The 23,598-nt window shown below is 38.6% G+C and overlaps 2 protein-coding genes across 2 annotated transcripts; both read left to right on the top strand.

Moving 5' to 3' along the window:
- The first annotated feature begins 782 nt into the window (after positions 1 to 782).
- LOC110796369 (F-box/kelch-repeat protein At3g06240-like) lies at positions 783 to 2,260 on the top strand. The gene has a single exon (XM_022001432.2). It carries the CDS (start codon positions 800 to 802, stop codon positions 1,928 to 1,930), a length of 1,131 nt encoding a protein of 376 aa, XP_021857124.2. The 5' UTR covers positions 783 to 799; the 3' UTR covers positions 1,931 to 2,260.
- Positions 2,261 to 17,186: 14,926 nt separating this feature from the next.
- On the top strand, positions 17,187 to 18,376 carry LOC130467509 (uncharacterized). The gene is made up of 2 exons (XM_056836033.1): positions 17,187 to 18,054; positions 18,216 to 18,376. Exons 1-2 carry the CDS (start codon positions 17,187 to 17,189, stop codon positions 18,374 to 18,376), a joined length of 1,029 nt encoding a protein of 342 aa, XP_056692011.1.
- Positions 18,377 to 23,598: the final 5,222 nt, after the last annotated feature.

The raw sequence follows: 23,598 nt of genomic DNA on the forward strand, positions 1-23,598 counted from the left end.
CGTAATATATTTACAAGGCTAATTATGTAATCAATATTATTTCCATAAAATTGTCTAACAGGTATGTTTGTGGAATATTATTAATTTTTTCCATGTAATATTAGTAGAGTTGTGTGATTCATTTTTCATTTATCTAAAACTTGCATAGTAAAAATTGATATTTTGTCCTATATTTATTCTCTATAAAAATAAAAACAAAAAACTCATACAGGTTGATTATTTTGGTCATATTAAGACTAACATATATATTAATTTATTTTGGTCATATTATATTATGTCCTGTGCATTAGCACGGGCACACGCTAGTAATAATAAATAATAATGACAACTTTCCGACCTCGTATAATTTGGAGTGAGGAATTAAGTTTCGGGTTGTAAATTTGTAATTAACAAAAATGAAACTTTGAGGTTGTAACCGTAAAGAGCAAAGTGTTTTTTTTGCTAAGCAAGAGAGAATATATTAATTAGGCAAAACATTACAACTTAGGCTAAACCAAGTGATACAAACCAACTAGGTTGGACTCTATCAACAAGGAATTAGCAACTCACAGCTATACAAGGCACACAAACAAAACGAACAAGGCACAAGGCCCAAAGAGCAAAGTGTTGAGGGTTGTATTTGTCAAATATTCGTTTTTAATTTAAAAATTAGAAATGAAGTAGAGGGTATAAAGGGTAATTTACATTTTAACCGGCACATCATATGTTCCCTATAATACATACTTCTCTATCATTAACCCTAGAACACAGTGGAATATGCGTTGTGTTTTTGGAGTGTGATTCTCCTTCCACCCATAAAATGGCAGCCGTTCTCCCCCTAGACATTATCATAGAGATATTCCTCCGTTTACCAGTAAAGTCTCTTGTAAATTTCAAAAGGGTATGCAAATCATGGCGAACCCTAATAACCGACCCAAAATTCACCCATCTCCACCTCCAACTTTCAAACGCGAATGCAAACTCCAGTAATCGATTCTTCATCCTAAAATGCAACTCTTCACACGAGCTGTTATACCGTGTCGACCTCGACAATCCGACGACATCACCTCCTCTCAAAATAACCCTTTTCAGCACCCAAATAGAGTATTCACACATCGTTGGGTCTTGCAATGGGTTAGTGTGTTTATACGCCTATGTGAATCATTGGATTGTAGTTTTACTTAACCCTACAACTCTCACCTTCTCTATTGTTCCTGATTTTGAAACCTCCAACTCTAATGGCATTGGGTTTGGATTTGATTCCAAAAACAACGACTATAAATTTGTTAGCATTAAAAGGAATCCTACACCTTTATACGATTTTCCAATAAAAGTCATGATTTATAGTTTTAAGGATAATTCAAGGAGGTCCATTGGCCACGGGGGATTTTATGTTGGAAAATATTACTCCTATATGAATCCTGTTATCCACGGAGCTCTCCTCGACAATCATCTCCTACATTGGATCTTACATTCGCGTAATTCTGGCAAACGTGTGATTGCGTGTTTAGATCTTTGTTCGGAGGAATGGACTGAAATCGAAGTTCCTAATTGTGTGTCTAGACTTCTATATTCCGATTTTAAGGAATATTTAAGTGTTTACAAAGGCAACAGTTTGTGTTTGGTAGTTCAGAATATTTTACCTTGTAGCGTTTCTTTATGGGTGTTAAAGGAATACGGGGTGAAAGATTCTTGGGTAAAGTTTACAGTTACGGATTACAGATTCCAGCCACTTTTCTCCCGTTTTGATTACATAGGCCTTCCAATGGCATTTAAACATCAAATTTGGAACAGAGATTATCCTAAATCAAATTGGTGTGCACAAGTCTGTTTGGAGAGTCTAGTCACTGTTGGAGATTGCCAAACAACAACTTTTGACATCATCAAGAAGAAGAAGAGCTCACTAAGCTTAACAAGTGCGCGTAAATTCCTTAAAGAAATGTTTTCGTGATTTTTTTATTGTAGATCGATGTTCAAGTTTGTTATTTTATTTTTTTACTTGTGATCATCTATATGTGGGTTGACCCTTAGTTTAGGAGGATGACACATTGACACCGCAAACTTCATGAAAGTGTTTGATTGTGTCAAGTGTCGTGTTCGAGTTCCCGAGGAGGAATAAGTTTGGCTGAGGGAGTTCAGAGCTGAAAAAAATGATGCAAGGAGCACAATGTTCAATTCATACATTAACATAGGAAAAACTACAAGGCTGGCTCGCTCAGTCGTTTGAGAGACAATTATGTTCTACAGTTCTAGTTCCTATATAAACACGAGTTCCTTTGTAAGCTACAAAGAACTCTGCCATTAGGAACTTACTAGACGTTTGTGTGAATTGTTCTTATTTTATTTTTTTTCTTTTTCTTTCTTTGAATCACTGGCTATAGAAAGAAAAGATATACTCCGTGTGAATAAATAAAAATGTTTTCATTTTACACCAATTTTTAAATGGACTTGGTCCACACTAAATTTATTGTGGACCTTTTCTTAAAAAAAAAGGTTAACAATTTATTTCTAATTTATTTTGGCTCGTTTATTGGGATTATTATGAAAAAATATCAAATTGGTTTCCTTGATACTGTAATGCTTAAATAATGTGATTTTAAGTTATAATTCACTTTTAAAAATATAGGGTTACTATGATTCAAAAAAGGGTTACTATGTCTAAGAATTTCGGTGTTTAATTTATATATAGTCACTATATGAGTAGTAAATGTCTCTATGTGTGTAAAGAAGGTGCTAGAGAAAACTTTTTATTTTAGATCCACACTAATATTATTGTGGATCAGGTCCACACAAGAATAATCTTTCATTTTAAAATCTTATTTTCATCAAGTACAAACAATTTTCACTTTCTTGTTTCTTCTCCTGATATTTCTCAAAGCAAAACTGATTTTATCGTTGTGTTGATTTGGTCGTTTACTTGTTCCTCAAGTGGTGTAAACGTGGGAAGTGTTACTGCTTCCTTGCGTCATAGTTGAGGGATAGGTGGAACCAACATAGTTGGACTCTTGTATAAAAGGAAGAGTCTCAATCTGACACAATTACAACTGACCAAACGATTTTATTATCCTAAAATGCTTAAGAGATTTATTCAAAGTCAGTTTTCTATAAAAGATACATAAGAGGTCCTAAGTTCCTGTATATTATTAGCTTTGCCAGATTTAAATGTTTATTAATATGTTCGATTATGTATATTTGCGTGTGCTGAGCTAGCCTTACTCGTATCATCATGTGTTATTAAGTCTATCTTCCTTTTTTTTTTTTTTTTTTGAGGGGAGTCTATCTTCCTTTTATTATCTCCTAATGATATTCCCGTAGGAACACGCACAAGAGGGGGGTTGAATTATTCGAACTTTGATAGAGTTTCTTTGGGAAACCAAGGAACAGTAAAGGAACAGAGAGCAAGAAAGACTAAAATAACAATTGTGAGAACTTCTTGACACTAATCAAGAAAAGAATTTCTTTTATTATGGTAATACCTCAATTACAATAACTTTCTAACACAAGTTCCTCTCTAACTCGTGTTCCTCACAGTAATCTACTCAGATTACAACTCTCTCTTCTTTACTTTCTCTCAGACTTAAACTCTAAGTCTTTACATGATAACTCTATCCTCTCTAATCAGATAATACAATTCGTGTTTAGAAACCTCTAGAGATTAATAATGCTTTTGTATATAAGGAGTTTAGGAATTCTGAATTGACTAGGACACAAACTGTTTTAAGAAAATCTTTGATAAAACGTTTTAAGGAAAGCAAAAACTCTTAGAATGTTTGTGTAATTTTCCAGAAAATATATTTGCCCTTTTATAGTGTTTATCCCTAGGGTTAGTTCCCTTCAAAACCTCATGCAACTGCTAACTGCCAGCACTTTGGTCTTCACGTCCCTTGACTTGAGGAACAAGGGGAAGACCACTTCCCACGTTTCAGCCACAAAGCAGTTAGTGGTTTGACTCAATCAAAATCGAAAAGATTTTCTTCAAAACAGATTTTATTTATCTACAAAAACTTAGGAGAATTTTTAGGGAAATAAGTTTTGCTTAAATAAAACGTAAATCTATTTTATATTAAATATGTAAAACTTCTTTTATTTAATTAAATGTTTTCCATAAAAATTGCTTCCAGTAAAATAAATGTCCTAATTAAGTCACAAGTTCCTTGAGTACCCAATATACCATTAGCATAATTAATATTTACATAAAATTCTAAGTACAGTAGACTACCTAGACTTTTATGTCTTCCCTTTGTCTGGAACTTGCAACTCAGAAGTTTCAGTCGTTCCAGCTCTGGAACATTGATGAGTTCCTCTCTGGCTAACATAGGAACTCGTGGCTATGAAGAACTCTTGATATGTAAAATGTGTTGCTCCTCTTGTGACTTCAAAACTAGAACTGATACTGCTTCCAGCTCAGGAACTCCAGTAGTTGTTCCAAGTGTGAATCAGGAACTTCAACATCTGATTCAAGTTCCTATCCTAGTAGGAACTTAGGCACTTACCTGTCTAAAGTCATTAGCAACCACAATCAGGAAGTTTGCAATATGTGTGTGTCATCAACCAAAACCCAGGAACAACAATATTCCCCCTTTTTGGTGATGAGAACACTTGCAAACCTTTTTACAAATGAGAGTAAACACAAACAGGAACTGATGCAGACTACAGTGAAACAAAACAAAAATAGAAAAACAAAAGAGAGAAAAAAAACTTATAGAGAGAGTACACAAGAAGTTGATTCAGGAACTGGATTGATTTTACCTTGGAAGTTTGCACCTTGACTTCCCCCTGTTGACATCAACAAAAAGCATAGCACGAAATATAGCCATTCCAAACACAGTGCCCCACGATCAACGTTTGGCAAGTTAAGCTAGCCTCAAAGTATTAAACCAACTCACAAAATAAATTAGAAAGCAGGCAGTAATGATCAAGACTAGAAAACACAAAGATACTAACCAAGCAATTCAAATAAGATGGAACAAATACCCAAATTTAAAATTTAGACCAAAAAAAATTAAAAAGATTGTTCCATGGCAAAAGGTAATTGAAACATGGGATAGGGTGATTAAGCTTGGGATGGGGAACCAGAACCAGCAGTTTCCTCGATCACTGTCTCCTCAAAAGTTTCCAGATTATTGATCTTGGTGAGAATGGTGGCACGAGTGGCATTGGCTTGATCTGAGTAGTGTTGGAAATTGGTTTGGAGAGTCTTGACACTGGCAACCAATGCACCTATGTGAGCCTGGATTGAACTGATCCTGTGGTCTGTTCCCTCCTGCAGTTCCACCAGACGGGCAACTGTTGCCTTGAGCTCCAATATCTGATCATCTTTTGTGTTCCAGGCACCCCCATGGTCTTGAACATGTTCCTGTGCAAATGGAACACGACGAGCTTTGGATTTCTTGGAGGATCTTGGTGTCCTGGTCCTTGGCACAGCAGTTTCAGGCAGTTCCTCTTGTTTGATTGGAACAGCATCCTCCTCTATGGGCATCTCCTTGACCTCCCCTTCTTCATTTATTTCCATAAACACTGGACCTCTCTTCTTATTTTCTTGCATAGCCACCCTCATCCTATTTCTTTTTCCTTGGGATCCTACACTCTTCTTTTTCCCTTTTGGAACTCGAGACAAAGTTACCTCCAAGTGCTCGAGTTCCTCCTCCTCTTCTTCTTTAACTACAGTTCCCTCTTGATCTTCCTCATCTTGTTTCTCTTCCTTTCCAGCCCTAATGACTTTTCCCTGAACCACCTTAAGATTTAACAGATTGAGCATTTCAAGTTGAAGGATTTGGGTTGATTTTAAGGGAATGACATAGTATGGGCTAAGGTCAACTAAGAAGCTTTTGAAGATTTCTTTGAGAAGGGAGGAGTATGGAATTTTGTATTTGGGGATACAGGTGGATAGGTGTTTGATCATGATTGCTGGAAAGTTTATGGGAATTTTCCTTTCAAGGTAATACATGAGACATGCATCAAACAGACTGGCTATGTTTCTTTTCTGGGTTCGAGGAACTACACCTCCACACAATATTAAACAATAATTTTTGAAGGGGTGAAAAGCAGTTGTGTGTGGTGGAGGTGGAAACTTCGGAATCTCCTCCAATGGAACCAACTATGTCTTTCTCATCTACATTATCAATGGTCACTGTGATTTGGCCTTTTAACCACATATCAAAACCCCTATTGGGTGTACCAAACAGCTGTTCCAGATAAGAAGCATCAAATTCGATGCGAGTTCCATTCACTTTGCTTGAACATACATTATCAACACAAGCAAAGTTTTTGCAAAATTCTTTCATAGCTTCAGGAATTAAAGGTGATTTGGCATAGGTACTCAACAGACTTACCCATTTTTGTTGTTCAAGGATTTCTATCAACTCATTGAACTTCGTGGCTTCACACCATGTTGAGTTGATTGCAAACCCCTCGACCAGATTGTTCTCCTTTGCAGTGAGTTTCTTGGACCCTTTTTCTTCCCCCTGAGTTTGAGCATTCTCCTCTGTTTCCTCAATTTGTTCCCCAGAAGTTTGCACTTGAAGTTTTTTGGATTTTCTTGTGGAGGATCTAGGGTTTGAAATTGGGGATTTCATTTCAATATCAGTGTCGATTGGTTCCCCCTGAGTAATTGCGAGTATTGGATTGTGAGATCGAAGGGGAATTGATGATTGCATGGGTGAGGTATCCATGGGAACTGGAGAGGATGGATTTCTTTTTCGTTTGAGGGAAGTGAGATCAGTGTTGTTGCTTGTGAGAACCATGGTGAAGGGATTTTATAGGTGGAAGGAGAGGTGGTGTCAGTGGAGAAGGCGTGTGTGAGAGAGAGAAAGGGGGTTGCATGGATTGAATGTGGAAAGTGAAGAGTTTCTCCAATTTATTGCCAATGGAACCGTTCCAAACATTCTTTGAATATGGGTATTCGTTTTTGAATTTTAAAAATTTGTTAAAAAAAATTTAAAAGAAAAGTATAGAAATAAATTAAAATAAAACTGTTTTTGACTTGGTATTGACTTGCTTAATTTTGTATCTCTGAATTAACTAGTTTGAAAGGAACTGCTTACCTTGCATATTTGGAGTGTGAGTTTGTTTGCCACGATGGTAAGCTTCAACTATGTTTGCACACAAGATTTTGTGTTTGTAATAGTCTATATGTACTATGGTTTTTGCCTTTGCCTTAGAGGAACTTCAATTTAGCATTTACCTTAGCTTGATCATTCCGAGTTCCATTCTCATTTTCTCATGTTTCTCCCTGTTCAAAGGCTTAGTTAAAATGTCAGCAATTTGGTGATCAGTTTGGCAAAAATCTAATTTAATCAAACCTTTCTCAACATTATCTTTAAGGAAATGGTGTATAATGTGGATGTGTTTGACCCGGGAATGATGAACCGGATCTTTTGAAATACAAATAGCACTAGTGTTATCACAATAGATAGGAACACAGTCATAGATAATACCAAAATCTCTTAACTGTTGTTTTATCCATAGAATTTGTGAGCAACAAGCTGCAGCAGCTACATACTCAGCTTCAGCTGTGGATAGAGCAACAATATTTTGTTTCTTGGAACCCCAAGAAACCATGCATAGACCTAGGAACTGTACCATACCTGATGTGCTTTTTCTATTCACTAAGTCACCTGCATAATCAGCATCAGCATATCCTTTTAGCTCGAATGATCCACTTCTTGGATAGTATAGGCATAGGTCATCAGTTCCTTTCAGATATCTTAGTATTCTTTTCACAGCAGTTAAGTGGGACTCCTTTGGATTGGATTGAAATCTTGCACATAGTCCTACACTAAAAGAAATGTCAGGCCTACTAGCTGTTAAATACAATAGTGATCCAATCATACCTCTGTATTTTGTTTAATTCACACTTTTTCCATTTGGATCAGTGTCTAATCTGGTAGCTGTTCCCATGGGAGTGTGGTTTACTTTGGCTGATTCTAGCTCATATTTCTTTAGGAGTTCCTTCACATACTTTTGTTGGTGTATCATGATTCCCTCCTCAGTTTGCTTGATTTGTAAACCAAGGAAGAAGTTGGGTTCCTCCATCATGCTCATTTCAAATTCACTGCTCATCAAGTTTGCAAAATCCTTGCACAAGTTCTCATTATTTGCTCCAAATAATATATCATCAACATAAATTTGAACTACTAACAAGTCGGTTCCTCTAGATTTTAAAAATAAAGTTTTGTCTATTCTACCTCTTTTAAAATCATTTTGAAGGAGGAACTTTGATAATCTCTCATACCAAGATCTAGGGGCTTGTTTTAGTCCATAGAGAGCCTTATCTAGTTTGTAAATGTGATTTGGAAATTCGGGATTTTCAAATCCAGGGGGTTGTTCCACATAAACATCTTCCTCTAAGAAACCATTTAAGAAAGCACATTTAACATCCATTTGATAAAGTTTAAAACCCACGAAGGCAGCAAAAGCAATTAAGATTCTAATGGCTTCTAATCTAGAAACAGGTGCAAATGTTTCTTCGAAGTCAATACCTTCCTGTTAATTATAACCTTTGACCACTAACCTTGCCTTGTTCCTTATGATTGTTGCATGTTCATCTTTCTTGTTCCGGAACACCCATTTCAGCCCTATCACCTTCTGGTGCTTCAGTTTGGGTTCCAAGTGCCACACCTGTTTCTTTTGAATTCATTTAATTCTTCTTGCATGGCTATGATCCAGTCAGCGTCCTCCAGAGCCTCAATGTGGTTTCTTGGCTCAAATATGGAGAGGAACGCGTGGAATGCACAAAAGTTCCTTAGCTGTGACCTTGTCTGAGTTCCTTTTCTGATGTCACTCATAATGAGTTCCATTGGATGAGACTTTTGATGCTTCCAAGGTCTAGGTTGAAACTGAGCGCGCTACTGGTGTTGTGGCATTTTCGTCAGTTCCTTTTCTGACCTAAGTTCCTTGTTGGTCATTGTGGGGTTCCTCAGGTTCTGATGTTTTTTCTGGATCTTCTTGGATTTCTTCGTGTTCCTCTTGTACGGGAACTTCTTGATTTTGTTGAGCAGTTCCTCTGGCTGTGTGTTTGCTTGGTTGGAACTCCTCATCATTTTCTGCAGCACGAGATAAACCAATCTCGAAATGTTCTTGTTCCTGTACAATATCAGATTTGTTAGATTCATCAAATATTATATGTACACTTTCCTCAACGCACATAGACCTTTTGTTATAGACTCTGTAAGCTTTGCTATTTAGAGCATATCCTAGGAACACTGCCTCATCGCTTCTTTCATCAAACTTCCCCAAGTTCCTTTTTCCATTGTTGTGGACAAAACATTTACTACCAAAAGCTCTAAAGTAAGAGATGTTGGGTTTTATACCTTTTAGTAGCTCATAGGGGGTTTTGTTTAGGATTGCTCGAATCATAACTCTATTTACAATATAACAAGCTGTATTGACTGCATCAGCCCAGAAGTTCCTAGGCAAGGGATTGGCTATTAACATGGTTCTTTCCATGTCCTCTAAGGTTCTATTTTTCCTCTCAACAACTCAATTTTGTTGTGGAGTTCTGGGAGCTGAGAAATTGTGGTCCATACCTTGTTCCTTGCAGTATTCATCGAATTTGTAATTTTCAAATTCTGTTCCATGATCAGATCTTATATGGATTAGTTGATGACCTGTAGTTTTCTGGATTTTCTTTGAAAATGCAACAAACTCATCAAATGTTTCATCTTTGCTTGTTAGAAATATGACCCAAGTAAAGCGAGAGTAATCATCAACAATAACTAAAACATATTTTTTCCCGCTTCTGCTTTGAATTCTCATTGGACCACACAAGTCTATATGGATGAGTTCCAATGGTTTTGTTGTGCTTACCAATTTTTTAGGTTTAAAGGAACTTCGGACATGTTTGCCTTTTCCACATGCATCACAGACTTTATCATTTAGGAACTTGATTGAGGGAAGTCCTCGAACCAGTTCCTTTGATCTTAGTTTGTCAAGTAGTGAGAAACTAGCATGTCCAAACCTCCTGTGCCATAGTAGGGGATCTTCTTCAATGGCACTGAGGCAGGTTAAATTGTTCCTGGGAACTGTATTGAGATCCACAGAATATGTGTTCCCTTTACGAGTTCCTTCCAAAATAACCTTCCCAGTGTTATTATTAATGATTTTACAATTTTCAGAAGTAAAACTTACAGAGTTTCCTTTGTCACAAAATTGAGAAATGCTTAGTAGACTGTGCATTAAACCCTCGACTAAAAATACATTTTCAATGGCATAGGAACTTGACCTTCCAAACTTTCCAATTCCAACAATTTCTCCTTTCATGTTGTCTCCAAAGGTCACAGTTCCTCCGTTGTAGGCTTCTAGTGAGAGGAATTTAGATTTGTCTCCTGTCATGTGTTTGGAACACCCGCTGTCGAGATACCACGAGCTGTTCCCCTTCACTAGAACCTGTAAAGAGATCAAAGGTTAGTTACAGTAACTCGGGTTTCCTCGAGTTCCTTTTCAACTACAACATCTGACTTCTTAACCCATTTTTGCTTTACATAATTTATGTTTCTTTCATCCTGTTCCTTCATCTTGGAACACTCAGTACTTACATGACTTCTACTTCCACATGAGAAACAGACTTTCACACTTGGAAGATCCACATACTTTTTCTTATGACTAGTTTTATGATTAAAACCTAATCCTTCTGTTCTCTTAGATTGAGCATTCTCAATCCATTTGGGAGGAACTTTAGGTGGTTGTCTCTGTGCCCTGGCCATGGCTAGTTCCCTCTCTAGTTTCTCTTTCTGTTCCTTTGTGGTGATCAGATCTTTGTTTAATCTTTCTAAGTTGATGTTAAAAACTCACATGTTAATCTCCAAGGATTTTGTAGGGTCTAAACTTAGATTAAACATCTTATATTGACTGAGTTGCACTTGTAGAAGGATGTTTTCATTTCTAATTTTCTCGAATGACTCATTAATGGTGGTATTTCTATCTAGCAACTCAAAGAACCTGCCTTGAACATCAGATCTAATATTGTTCAGATAATTTATGTGGTCTTTACTGAGTTCCAAGGCTCTATCACTTTGTGCTTTTAACATACTTAGCTTTTTATAATCATCTAGAGTTTCTAGCAACAGTTCAATTAGTTTTGACTTTGAAAGACACTGAAGAGTGGAGGAACTTACTTCTTCTGATGGAACTTGTTCAGTTCCTTCTGTTCTTGCCATAAGGCAGAGATTTGCAGTTTCTTCATTTGGTTGTTCCTCATCATCTTCTGAGTCTGTTGCTTCGCCCCATGCAGCTATCATGGCCTTCTTGAAGTTTTGCCTGTTGAAAGTAGACTTGTTATAGCGTTCCTTGACCTGTTCCTTTCCTTTTCCTTTGGCTTTGTCGTTCTCCCACATAGGGCATTCACAAATTTGATGATCAGTTTCTCCGCATTTGAAGCAACCTTGCTCAGTTTTGGAACTAGTGGTTTTCTTAGCAAAGTTCCTTCCTTTCTGGTTTCCTGATTTGAAGTTCCTGTAGAGCTTTCTCATTCTTCTAACCAGCATGCCAGCCTCTTCTTCATCTGGTTCAGATTCGTAGAGTTCCTCAGCTTTTAGAGCAAGTCCTCGATTTATGGAGCTCTCAGGAACAGCAGCTCTAAGATGTAATTCATGTGTCATCAAGGAACCAGCAAGTTGTTCAATGTTGAACTTGGTAAAGTCCTTGGTCTCAAACAGTGCAGTGACCTTTGTTCTCCAACGATCATCTTGTGGCATGGTCCTTAGTAGTTTTCTTACCTGTTCATCTGTGGGAATGATTCTACCAAGAGAAACTAATTCATTGGTTATGTTAGTAAATCTAGTGAACATTTCTTGAATAGTTTCTTTTGGAAGCATTTCAAATCTTTTATATTTAGACATCAAAAGGTCAATTTTGGAACGCTTAACTTCATTAGTTCCTTCGTGGGTTACTTGTAGTAATTCCCAAATCTGGTTTGCGTTCTTGCACCCCATGACCCTATTGTGTTCATGAGGTCCAAGTCCACAATGCAAGATTTTGACAGCCATAGCATTCATCTCATATTTATCAAAGTCTTCTTTAGAGAATTCAGACATTGGTTTAGGAACTACCTCGTTTTCAGCATTGGTCTTTGTTACCTCAAAGTCTCCAACTTCAATTACACGCCAAACTTGGTAATTTTCAGCTTTGATGAATATCTCCATTCTGTTCTTCCAGTATGAGTAGAACTTACCATTGAACATAGGTGGCTTTTGCATGGAGTAGCCGTCTTCCAGTTTCTCTTGTGAGTTAATACTATCAGGAACTTGACTCAAACAGGGTTTCCTGTGTTTTTAGTGAGTACTGGCTCTGATACCAATTGATATTCCAGTAGGAACACACACAAGAGGGGGGGGGGTGAATTGTAATTCGAACTTTGATAGAGTTTCTTTGGGAAACCAAGGAACAGTAAAGGAACAGAGAGCAAGAAAGACTAAAATAACAATTGTGAGAACTTCTTGACACTAATCAAGAAGAGAATTTCTTTTATTTTGGTAATACCTCAATTACAATAACTTTCTAACACAAGTTCCTCTCTAACTCCTGTTCCTCACAGTAATCTACTCAGATTACAACTCTCTCTTCTTCACTTTCTCTCAGACTTAAACTCTAAGTCTTTACAGGATAACTTTATTCTCTCTAATCAGATAATACAATTCATGTTTAGAAACCTCTAGATATTAATAATGCTTTTGTATATAAGGAGGTTAGGAACTCTGAATTGACTAGGACACAAACCGTTTTTAGAAAATCTTTGATAAAACGTTTTAAGGAAAGCAAAAACTCTTAGAATGTTTGTGTAATTTTCTAGAAAATATATTTGCCCTTTTATAGTGTTTATCCCTAGGGTTAGTTCCCTTCAAAACCTCAACTGCTAACTGCCAGCACTTTGGTCTTCACGTCCCTTGACTTGAGGAACAAGGGGAAGACCACTTCCCACGTTTCAGCCACAAAGCAGTTAGTGGTTTTGACTCAATCAAACTCGAAAAGATTTTCTTCAAAAAAGATTTTATTTATCTACAAAAACTTAGGAGAATTTTTAGGAAAATAAGTTTTGCTTAAATAAAACGTAAATCTATTTTATATTAAATATGTAAAACTTCTTTTATTTAATTAAATGTTTTCCATAAAAATTGCTTCCAGTAAAATAAATGTCCTAATTAAGTCACAAGTTCCTTGAGTACCCAATATACCATTAGCATAATTAATATTTACCTAAAATTCTAAGTACAGTAGACTACCTAGACTTTTATGTCTTCCCTTTGTCTGGAAATTGCAACTCAGAAGCTTCAGACGTTCCAGCTCTGGAACATTGATGAGTTCCTCTCTGGCTAACATAGGAACTCGTGGCTATGAAGAACTCTTGATATGTAAAATGTGTTGCTCCTCTTGTGACTTCAAAACTAGAACTGATACTGCTTCCAGCTCAGGAACTCCAGTAGCTGTTCCAAGTGTAAATCAGGAACTTCAACATCTGATTCAAGTTCCTATCCTAGTAGGAACTTAGGCACTTACCTGTCTAAAGTCATTAGCAACCACAATCAGGAAGTTTGCAATATGTGTGTGTCATCAACCAAAACCTAGGAACAACACCTAATACCTCTGTTTCAAAATAATATTTACACTTTTCGTTTTAGTTCGTTTCATAATGTTCTTTACACTTTGCTTCATTCCATTTATGACATGAAAATTTACTACCTTACCCCTCTTACCACACAATATTTACATTTTTTCACTCACTAGTTATTGGACCGTGCGCTAGCGCGCACGATCCCCCAAGGTATAAAAAAATTGTTTCGTAAAAGGACATTTACAAATTTATGGCGAACTCTAGGAAAACAAAGCTAAAGCTCGATTTTCTCGTAATTGATAATATGTGATTATAAATACGTTTACAAGAGGTTTCATTTATATTTTAACATTCCACGTGCAATATTAAGCTCTCCGAAATTGTTATTGTAGTATTCCACATGAAATATTAACAACGTGCTTAGGTTGAAAATGGAAGGGGGAGTATCTCATAGAAAAGCAAAGACAAAAAGAAAGGTGAAAATAGACATTACACTATTGATAAGAATAAGACAAAAGAAAAACAAAGAAGGAAATTAGGGGTGTATAAGTAATTGCACTATTGGGTGAATAGGAAAAGAAGTTCAAGGCTTTATAAGTGTTAGGATTATCTCTTACTTTATTCAGTTTTTTCTTACACCCGCCCACCTTTTATACACATTTATCTTACTTTATCTATATTTGGTTATATTCAACTAACTTTTCTACTTTGTCTTACTCCCTCTGTCACAGATTAGTTGTTACACTTACATTTGCACAAATTTTTAGGTGATACGTGGTTGTTTGGTTATCGATTGTTATTTTATTGAAAAGGTAGATGTGATAGGAGTTAGTGAAATATTTTTTTAATTAAATGAGAGAGAGTGTAGGACAAAAAAATTTAGTGGGAAGAGAGAGACAATATGATAATTGTGGGGTCATTCCTAATTTAGAAATGTAACAATTAATCTGGGACGGATGAAAAAAGAAAGCGTTAACAACTAATATGGGATAGAGGGGGTAATATTTTTGCAAATAGTAACTGTAAACAACTTTATGAAACGGAGGTAGTATATATTTACAATTCAATTTCACCTATCTTCATCAACTTAGCACTATAAGAAACACTGTGTTAAGTCTATACTACCAAAACACTCATTTTTGAGAAAAATACTACCGTAACACTTTCTTAAGTCTATACTACCAAAGCTCTGTAATAGTTAATTTCTCAAAAAGTTCAATAAAAATAAAATCTATCCCATATTTTTAGGACATTTTGTACACTTGAAAATAATCGATACTCTATCGAATAATCATCTTGAAAATTTTAAGTTTCCAACTCAACTTTTAACACTTAGGGCATATTTAGCGGTAGCGATTGAGGTAGCGGATAGCGTTTTGACCAAGTCAAAACGCTACTAGATAAAAATAGGGGTGTTTGGCAAGTTAGCAGTCTAAGTAGCGGTTAGTGGGGATATAGTGGTTGGTTAGATTATGTAGAACGCTAAAAATTTTAGCATTCCAAGATTACAGTAGCGGTGGAGTGATTTGCCGTTTTGGTTGTATTTTTCCATTCAAATTTTTTTTGGGCTTAATATACTAATATTTGACTTTTAGGCTCTGTTTTGTTCACCTTATTTCCACTTATTTTAGGAAAAATAAGTTCAGTTAAGTTCTGATAAGATAAGTTCAGGAAACATAAGGGTTGACCAAGTACAATTTATAACTAAAATAAGTTTTGATAAGTTCTAATAAGTTCAGATAAATTGAGATAAGTTCAATTAATAAGTTTCTTCCTGCCCAAGTTTGCTCTCAGTGTAGGATAAGACCCTTTTCCTTATCATGCGTGGGCGCCATGGCTTGCAAATTAAAAGCTCAGAAGAACTGCAAGAAACCCACGTGACCTGTTTCAGATTCTCAAGCGAAGAAGACGAAGTCAATCGACGAAGTTCTTGGCCTTTTGGCTATGGAGGTTGAATCGGATGATGGTGGAAATCAAACGGTGGAGGATGCGATTACTTTGGAGGATGAGAATGTGATGTTATCTCCTAGAACTTCACTCACTAAACTGAAATCACGATCGGAAGCTCACCGTACTTTCTCGTCGTGGGTATCGGTGATGAATTCTGGAAAACAGAGTCAGGTAACCCCCATTCCTATTTTTCAACCTGAATGTGATGATAAATTGGATGAAAATGAAAATGTAGTGTGCATTGAACTGGATGATATCCAGGATGAGGTTGATTACTGGAATTCTGCTATAATTTGTGTTGTATTAGGTGTTAATCCCCCACTATCTGTTTTTGAGGGTTTTTGTAGAAGAATCTGGAAAGATTTAGGGATTGACAAAATTGTCTCTATTGAACATGGTGTTTTTCTGGTTAGATTTTTCACTATGGAAATTCAAGATAAAATCCTTGCTGCTAATAGACCCACTTTTGATAAAAAGCCTGTAATCTGCAAACCTTGGCACAAGGATATTGTTGATTTTAAAGATGAAGTCAAGGTGGTTCCTATTTGGGTTCATTTGAAACACCTGCACCAAAAATTTTGGGGAAACGGGAGTTTGGGTAAGATAGTGAGCTCTATTGGGGAGTTCATTCAGGCAGACCAAGCAACTATCAATAGGGATAAATTACAATTTTCTAGGGTTTAGATTGAAGTTGCTTTGTCACAAGAGTTACCTTACCGTGTAAAGTTCAAGGATGAACATGGTATACTGAAAACAATTAGTGTTGGGTATGAATGGAAGCCAATTGTTTGTGAACATTGCAAGTTATTTGGCCATCTTGCTATAGATTGTAGAAAGAAAAAAGGGAAGAAGGTTTGGGTGGCTAAACCAAACCAAACTAAAGAGCAACCAGCTGTTACCAAAAGCATGAATGTTCAGGGTACTAGAGATGGGGAGGGGGGGTTTCATACGAGCCACCAACAATGCCCATGTTAGGCAAGAGAGACACTCACCAGTAGTGGTGGCAAACTCTTTTCAGCTGCTGCAAGATAATGGTTGCAACATTGGAGATATCACTGTAAGTGGTGTAGATGCCTTAGATGATGGAGGTGGAATACCTCCTGAATCTAATGGATAAATTGATGTTTTGGAATGTCAGGGGGGTGAATAGGGGCACTAAATAAAAAGATGTGAAAGCCTTTTTGAACACCAATAAGTGCAACCTAGTTTATCTCCTTGAAACAAAGGTCAAAGCCAAGAATTTTGGGGCTTTGTACCTTAATCTGTTTGCTGGTTGGGCTTTTACTTCCAACAGCATGTGTCATCTTGTGGGTAGGATTATTCTTGCTTGGAATCCAAATGAATTCCAGGTGAATCCTTATTTTTTTTCTAGTCAACTGGTTCACTGTGATATCAATACTAAAAATGGAAGCACCTTTGCTTGCTCATTCATTTATGCTCACAATTCTCAACAAGATAGAGTTTCTCTGTGGAAGGACCTTTGCATTCTTGCTGGTACTATCGCAGGTGCTTAAATTATGATGGGAGAATTTAACTGTGTTCTAAACACAGATGAAAGGGTGGGTAGTGCAGTAAGATTGAATGAGATACAAGATTTCCAAAATTGTGTGAATTGTTGTGGGTTGGAGGATGCAAAACTGAGTGGAAACTTCTTCACTTGAATAACAAGCAACAAGGAAGTAGGAGAGTCTTCTCAAAATTAGATAGAGTCATGATTAATCATGCTTGGAATACTCAGTTTCCAAACACTGAGGTCTGTTTTAAAAATGAGGGTTATTTTGATCATTGTCCTGGCATCATCTTTGTGTATCCTCATCTGGCGGTGGGTAAAAAGCCTTTCAAGTTCTTTCCCATGTGGCAAGATGCACCACAGTATAAAGACATTGTGCAACAAGCTTGGAACATGACTGTCCATGGTACTCCTATGTATCAGGTTGTTCAGAAATTGAAAAATGTAAAAATTGCTTTGAAAAAACTGAATAAGGAAGGGTTTGGTGACATTGAGGCTATGGAGGCTAAAACTGCTCATGCCCTGCAAGTCCTTCAAGATGAATTGCATCTCAATCCTGCAGATATTGAGGTGGCTAATAAAGAAAAGCAAGCTCAACAGGAGTATTTGGTGGCTCATAAAGCTATGTTGAGTTTCCTTGCTCACAAAGCTAAGTCTATGTGGTTGAAAGAAGGGGATGAGAACACTGCCATGTTTCATAGATCCATAAGAAAAAGACAGATTCAGAACACTATCCTTTCAATCAAAGACATGCATGGTAACTGGACTACTGACCCTGGTCAAGTTCCTGCTGTGTTTCAGGAATATTATGAATGGCTTCTGGGAACAAAAGGGAATGATAGAACTTCAGTTAAGCAGGTTGTTGTGAAAAAAGGACCTTTGGTGTCTGCTGATATGGCTATTATGTTTTCCCACAGTTTTTCTAAGGAGGATATAAAGGTGGCCATCTGGGATATTGATGGTGGGAAAGCTCCTGGCCCTGATGGGTTTGGGAGTTCTTTCTTTAAGGGTGTGTGGAGTGAAGTGGGAGATGGTGTTTGCAAGGTTGTGCTGGACTTTCTGAATACTGGTAAACTATATTGAAAGAGATCAATGCTACAAGTATCACTCTTATTCCTAAAGGGAAATGCCTAGAGAGAATTCAAGAATATAGACCCATCTCATGTTGCAATGTTCTATACAAATGAATCTCCAAGGTTCTCTATAATAGGTTGAGAACTTTTTTACTAGAGGTGATCTCTCAGAATCAAGGTGCCTTTGTTCATAGCAGATTTATAGCTCATAATACCATGGTACGCCAGGACCTGGTGAAAGGGTATGAAAGAAAGATCAATTCTGCAGGGTGTCTTATTAAACTGGATTTACAGAAAGCTTATGATTCTGTAGAATGAGATTTTATAGAAGAAATGATGGTTGCTCTCAATTTTCCTGTTCACTTCACTCAGCTGGTCATGCAATGTGTGAGATCTCCCAAATTTTCTTTGTCCATTAATGGTTCTCTACATGGTTTCTTTGAGGGGAAAAGGGGACTCAGACAGGGTGATCCTCTGTCACCCTTGCTCTTTGTGATATGCATTGAATATTTCTCCAGAATCTTGGTGATGGTTGGTGAGAAGAAGGAGTTCAGATTCCACCCAAAGTGTGCAATTGCTAAACTTAATCATCTGTGCTTTGCAGATGACATCATTTTGTGCTGCAAGGGAGAGTTTAAATTTGTTCACTTGTTGATGCAAGGGTTCCAGTTATTCTCTCTTTCCACTGGGTTGAAAGCTAGTCCCTCTAAAACCTCTGTGTATGGATCTGGTATGGCTGATAACTGTAGACACCTACTTTTGTCCCCATTCCCGAAAGGGAAGGTTCGATGATGAGAACGTAAATCTCCACTTGACAACGCATCTCCTATAAAATAACGAATCTCAATTCCCCTTTTCATTTCACCCGAAACTTGCTATTTATGGAAACCTGCTAGAAATAGTAACTGCCGTAATGGGTAGTTGTTAAAAGTGGCAAGTCATAAAAGATAGAAACCTGTCAGAATTAGGTGTTGCACTCCAACATAAATCCTAAATGAGATAGAAATTGCGAGAGAATCCTATTCCTAATATGATTCGAAAGTAAGAGTCACGTATTAATTAAAATCCTTACGAGCCTAGAGTTCGTAACGGGCCCAGACGCATCCCGTCACAAGGTTAATACGCACTAAAGGACTCAATTAAATCTCAAATACTCCGGATTCTAGGAATCCGAATCTGACTAAGAAGAACAGCCCAGACCCTATTTTCAACGCCTGGCTCTGGGCGCCGAAATCTTCGGCGCCCAGGCCTGGGCGCTGAAAATACCTGGTACGTGTTTTTACCTAATTCCTCGTGGATTAGAATTCTGCAATTCTATCTTTCCACGAACTCTTTCCTATAAATAGACCCTTAAGTTCGACGTGAAAAGAACACACAACATACAATTATATTTCTGAGTATTGACTCTAAACCCCTAAGCCTAAGCCTCACGCTGCAAAACCGATCACGCGTTCTGTCGCAATCGATCCATAAATCGAACAGAACGTATCCTGTCCCATAATTTGAGATTCGTTAAATAAAAGGAGAAATAGCAAAGTCAAAGTGGTTAGTTTTCTGAGAACCGTGACGCACCTCTCAAGGGTGCGTCGTAATGTGTCCCTTTTCCATGGTTTAATTGCTTTCCTCGCCCTTTTATGAACTTTTAAACTAATTAAAATCTGATTGTTCGATCACACTTAACAAATATGATATTTTTGGGAAATTGGATTATCATGCTAGGTCCCTTAAAACAATCTAAATCAGATAATCGCGTTCGATCTAGTACTATATGTTTCATATTATTAAAATCAACTCAGATTAGTTTAATAGTTAACGCATGTCCCTTCAATTATTTATGCTGAGCTAGTAAGGATATCCTGCCTCTGGATTTATCGAAGAGTGAGTACTCCTCTCGGTAGTTACAGTCCCCCGAACCCTCAATCTCTACCCTGGGGGTGTACGTTGAGCGATCCCCACCACCAGGGATCATAAGGGAACCTACGGCCGTCGTGGTCAAACATAATTGCACTCCCTTTATGTCACGATAACCGGGTTTTGTCAGTTTTTCTCATTGTCGTTAAAAACTGAATGACGACTCCTATATTACTAGTCAATTGGGTGTAAACTCACAGGAAATCCAATTACACTTGATTTGACAAAAAGAAGCGTCACACCCACGAGGGACGAGGTCACGCATTAGCCTCGTGCTTTTTCGACCCCCTCACAGTGGCGACTCCGCTGGGGATAGTGAAGGAAATACTCGTGCTTGTAGGTAATCAAAATAGCTGAAGGGTGAAACGATCCTACCCCGCGTTTATTTCCCAATCAAGTTGGGACGACCTGAAAATCAGCGTATTAATGTGAACGGACAGAACCGCATAACGAATCTTGGCTCCCTTGGTGTTTCATCTTGGGAGTTGGGACTAAGGATACCCATCGCCAACTGGGGGGTGCATACGCTTCGAATGTTGTCCACTCGGCACTTTCGCTAGTAGTACACCCGTCCCAAACCCAATCGCTCGCCCATTAGGTCCCTCTCGCCTGCATGCGCCCTTGGCTTGCACTTGCGGGTTGGCCTCTTGAGCGAAATTCGTCTGCTGAAGACACTACCTCGACCGGGGCATGTGTTGGATCTACGATAGAAGTGGTACCAAGCCAGGCGCAAATAACCACCCATAGAGGCCTATCATAAACTACATGACATATTATTATTGCCTCATGATGGAATGTTAGTTATGTGTAGCGAAATATATGATTGTGTGTGACAAACTGTCCTAGAAAAACCAACGAACTTAAAAATTGCCCAAACATTCATAAACCAATTTGCCAAAGAGTTATACCGAAACACGTATTCCGCAAACCCGAACGATCGCCACAAAAATAAGCGACGCTCGGGATGGCCTGTAACGAATCCCACAAACGCTGCACAACGCGTAAAGGACGTTATTAGGCAAGCACGCAAAATCGAAGTCGCATAAACAAAAGTAGACGCAAACTGAAAACGAGAACCAGCCAGGGATGCATTTTCAACGCCCCTGGCTGGGCGCCAGAATTTCTCACGCCCTACGTTGGGCGCTGAAGTTGCTGCTTGGCCTTCTGGTCAGGCGCAGCAGCCTCGGTGCCCGCGCAAAAGGAAAATACATAGCACAAAAAAAAACGTTCGTAAAAAGAATTGCTACGAGGGCGTAAGAAAAGCACTCGATTTCAAAAGCGACTCGTAAAAAAAAATTAATAAACTCTTTGCGTCGTTGTTAGGCCTCCTACGACGACAATGCTCGGCACTAAAAACCGAACATGCTAATAATTATGAATGTCACACGAGCAAGTGTTTCGAAAATCCAAAGAATGACCAAAAGAAAAAAACTGAAAAGTGTACCAACAAAAGAAAGAGTGAAAAACCAATAGAGAGAGTCGAAGTCTAGACTAAGTAATACTTGAAACTTTGGGACCTAAACTTTAGCTTATCTTATGCATAGGACTGGTCCTGCCACTTGGTGCCGATCAGGAAATCAACGGTTAGTGCGCCTCGAAGATACATCGCCAACACCAGGTTTAATGACTCCAAGCTCCGTCCGTCATCCCCCATTTCAAGGATCTCCGCTTCCCCAACCTCGATTCGCACCCTCAAACATGTCCATCGAAGAATTGCAAGAGAAAATGGCTCAAATGACCCAACTCATGGGCCAACTGAAAATGGAAAACGAAGCCTTAGCGCCTGCGCAAGCCAAGAACGACCTCGATAACGAGAAGAGGATTGAAAAAATGGTCCTACAACAAACCATGGGGAGCAAGTACTTCTCCCTCGATCCTGAACCTTTTCCTGGCAAACTACCGGAAAAGTTTAGTTCATCGGACTTACCAAAGTTTAAAGCCACGGATAATCCCCGTGATCATCTATTGAGCTTTGTGAATGCCATGAACTTGAAAGGCGTGGACAAGTCCATGTATTTACCTGCCTTTCCTTTGTCCTTGGAACCTATGCCGCTCAAATGGTACTATCACCAGGACCCTAAGCTCTTCCCCACTTGGGAAGACTTTGTCAATGTCTTCATCAAGCAATACTCGTCGAACATGGATTTTCAAGTCACCATGCGCGAGCTGGTAGTTCTCTTCCAAAAGAAAAATGAGGGTTTCACAACCTACTTTGCTAGATGGAGGGATCAGGCGGCCCAGCTAATCAATAGGCCTCCCGAAACAGAATTGGTCCAAAATTTCATTGACAACCTGGACCCGGCCTACAGACAGCACCTTAGGTACCTGGGACTTGACACTTTCAAAAGAGTTTATGATGTGGGAATAAAGATCGAGGATGATCTCGCAAAAACAATACAAAGTAAACCCGCATGTAAAAGCAATACCTACAACAGGGGCAACACATCCCAAGCCCAAGAAGTCCATGCCGTAGAGGAGACTCCCGCCCGAAGGAGCCCCGGAAGATGGGTCCGAGACCGAAAGTTTGCCCCACTCGGGTCGACTTTGGTACAAGCCTTTGAAAGGCTAACCAATCAAGGAAATTTAAGACCTATAGGCCCCACCCGTGACCCTCCTGTCAAGAACAAATATTGGGTCGAAGGTACTTACTGAAAATTCCATCAAGGAAATGGGCATGACACCGAAAAATGCTGGAATCTAAAACATACGATCCAGGACATGATAGAGGATGAAGTGATACCTCTCCCTAACGTTGGCAAACCCAACAACAACAAGAGCCCACTCGGCTCTTGTCACATCTCTCTCGACCAACCAGAAAATGAGAACTTCGACCCTACGGTGTACATTACACCCCAAGGTGCACCACCCGCTGTGGTCCCTATGGATCGAATCGAGAGAGAAGTATGTGGTGTGTGGAATGATGATGCTGAAGATATTTACCTATCTCAAGTGTCGGGCCAGGACCTCTTTACTGAAACTTGGCCCGGGTATGCTCTCATTGACACCACCCCTCAGGTGCCCGAGGTCGACAACCTCACCCGATTCGGAAGGATATACCAACCGGATATTCACCCACCTCCTATGGGAGATATCCCAGTTAGGCAAACTCCTGAGAATGGACGGCACACCACCGTCGCAGGTGTCATTGAAAATCCTCTCTTGAAACAACTGAAAAGAACCAAAGCCGAAATTACCATCTGGGATCTCATGTGTACTTCAAAGGAACATCGCGAAAAGCTTATTCGCTCACTCGACCTCATCTCAGTACCTACAGATATCACACCTGACTCACTGGTTAGCCATGTCACGAGAGATGCCGGAGAAAAGGCCATAGTTTTCACTGACAAAGACTTGCCCAAGGAGGGGGGTGCTCACAACAAAGCCCTTTATCTAGTGGTTATATGCAAAGGACAAAACATTCCCCTAGCGCTCGTAGATAACGGTTCGGCGGTCAATGTTTGCCCATTGCGAACCGCCCATTGCTTGGGGCTAGGAAATTATGACTTCCAAACCTCCACGCAAGGGGTACGAGCTTATGATAACTCCCGAAGGCCTGTGTTGGGAAAAATCAACCTCACCATACAAACCGGGCCTGTGGCACGCACCACGGAGTTTCAAATAATTGACAT

The sequence above is a fragment of the Spinacia oleracea genome, chromosome 2, assembly GCF_020520425.1.
Source record: "Spinacia oleracea cultivar Varoflay chromosome 2, BTI_SOV_V1, whole genome shotgun sequence".
Taxonomy (NCBI): Eukaryota; Viridiplantae; Streptophyta; class Magnoliopsida; order Caryophyllales; family Amaranthaceae; genus Spinacia; species Spinacia oleracea.

Bases quoted from the DNA above. Each gene is read 5' to 3' on its own strand.
- LOC130467509 (XM_056836033.1), top strand. From the start codon at position 17,187: ATGATTAATCATGCTTGGAATACTCAGTTTCCAAACACTGAGGTCTGT. The intron at 18,055-18,215 runs GTAAACTATATT...CTTTTTTACTAG, and splicing joins GCTGGACTTTCTGAATACTG to AGGTGATCTCTCAGAATCAA.
- LOC110796369 (XM_022001432.2), top strand. From the start codon at position 800: ATGGCAGCCGTTCTCCCCCTAGACATTATCATAGAGATATTCCTCCGT.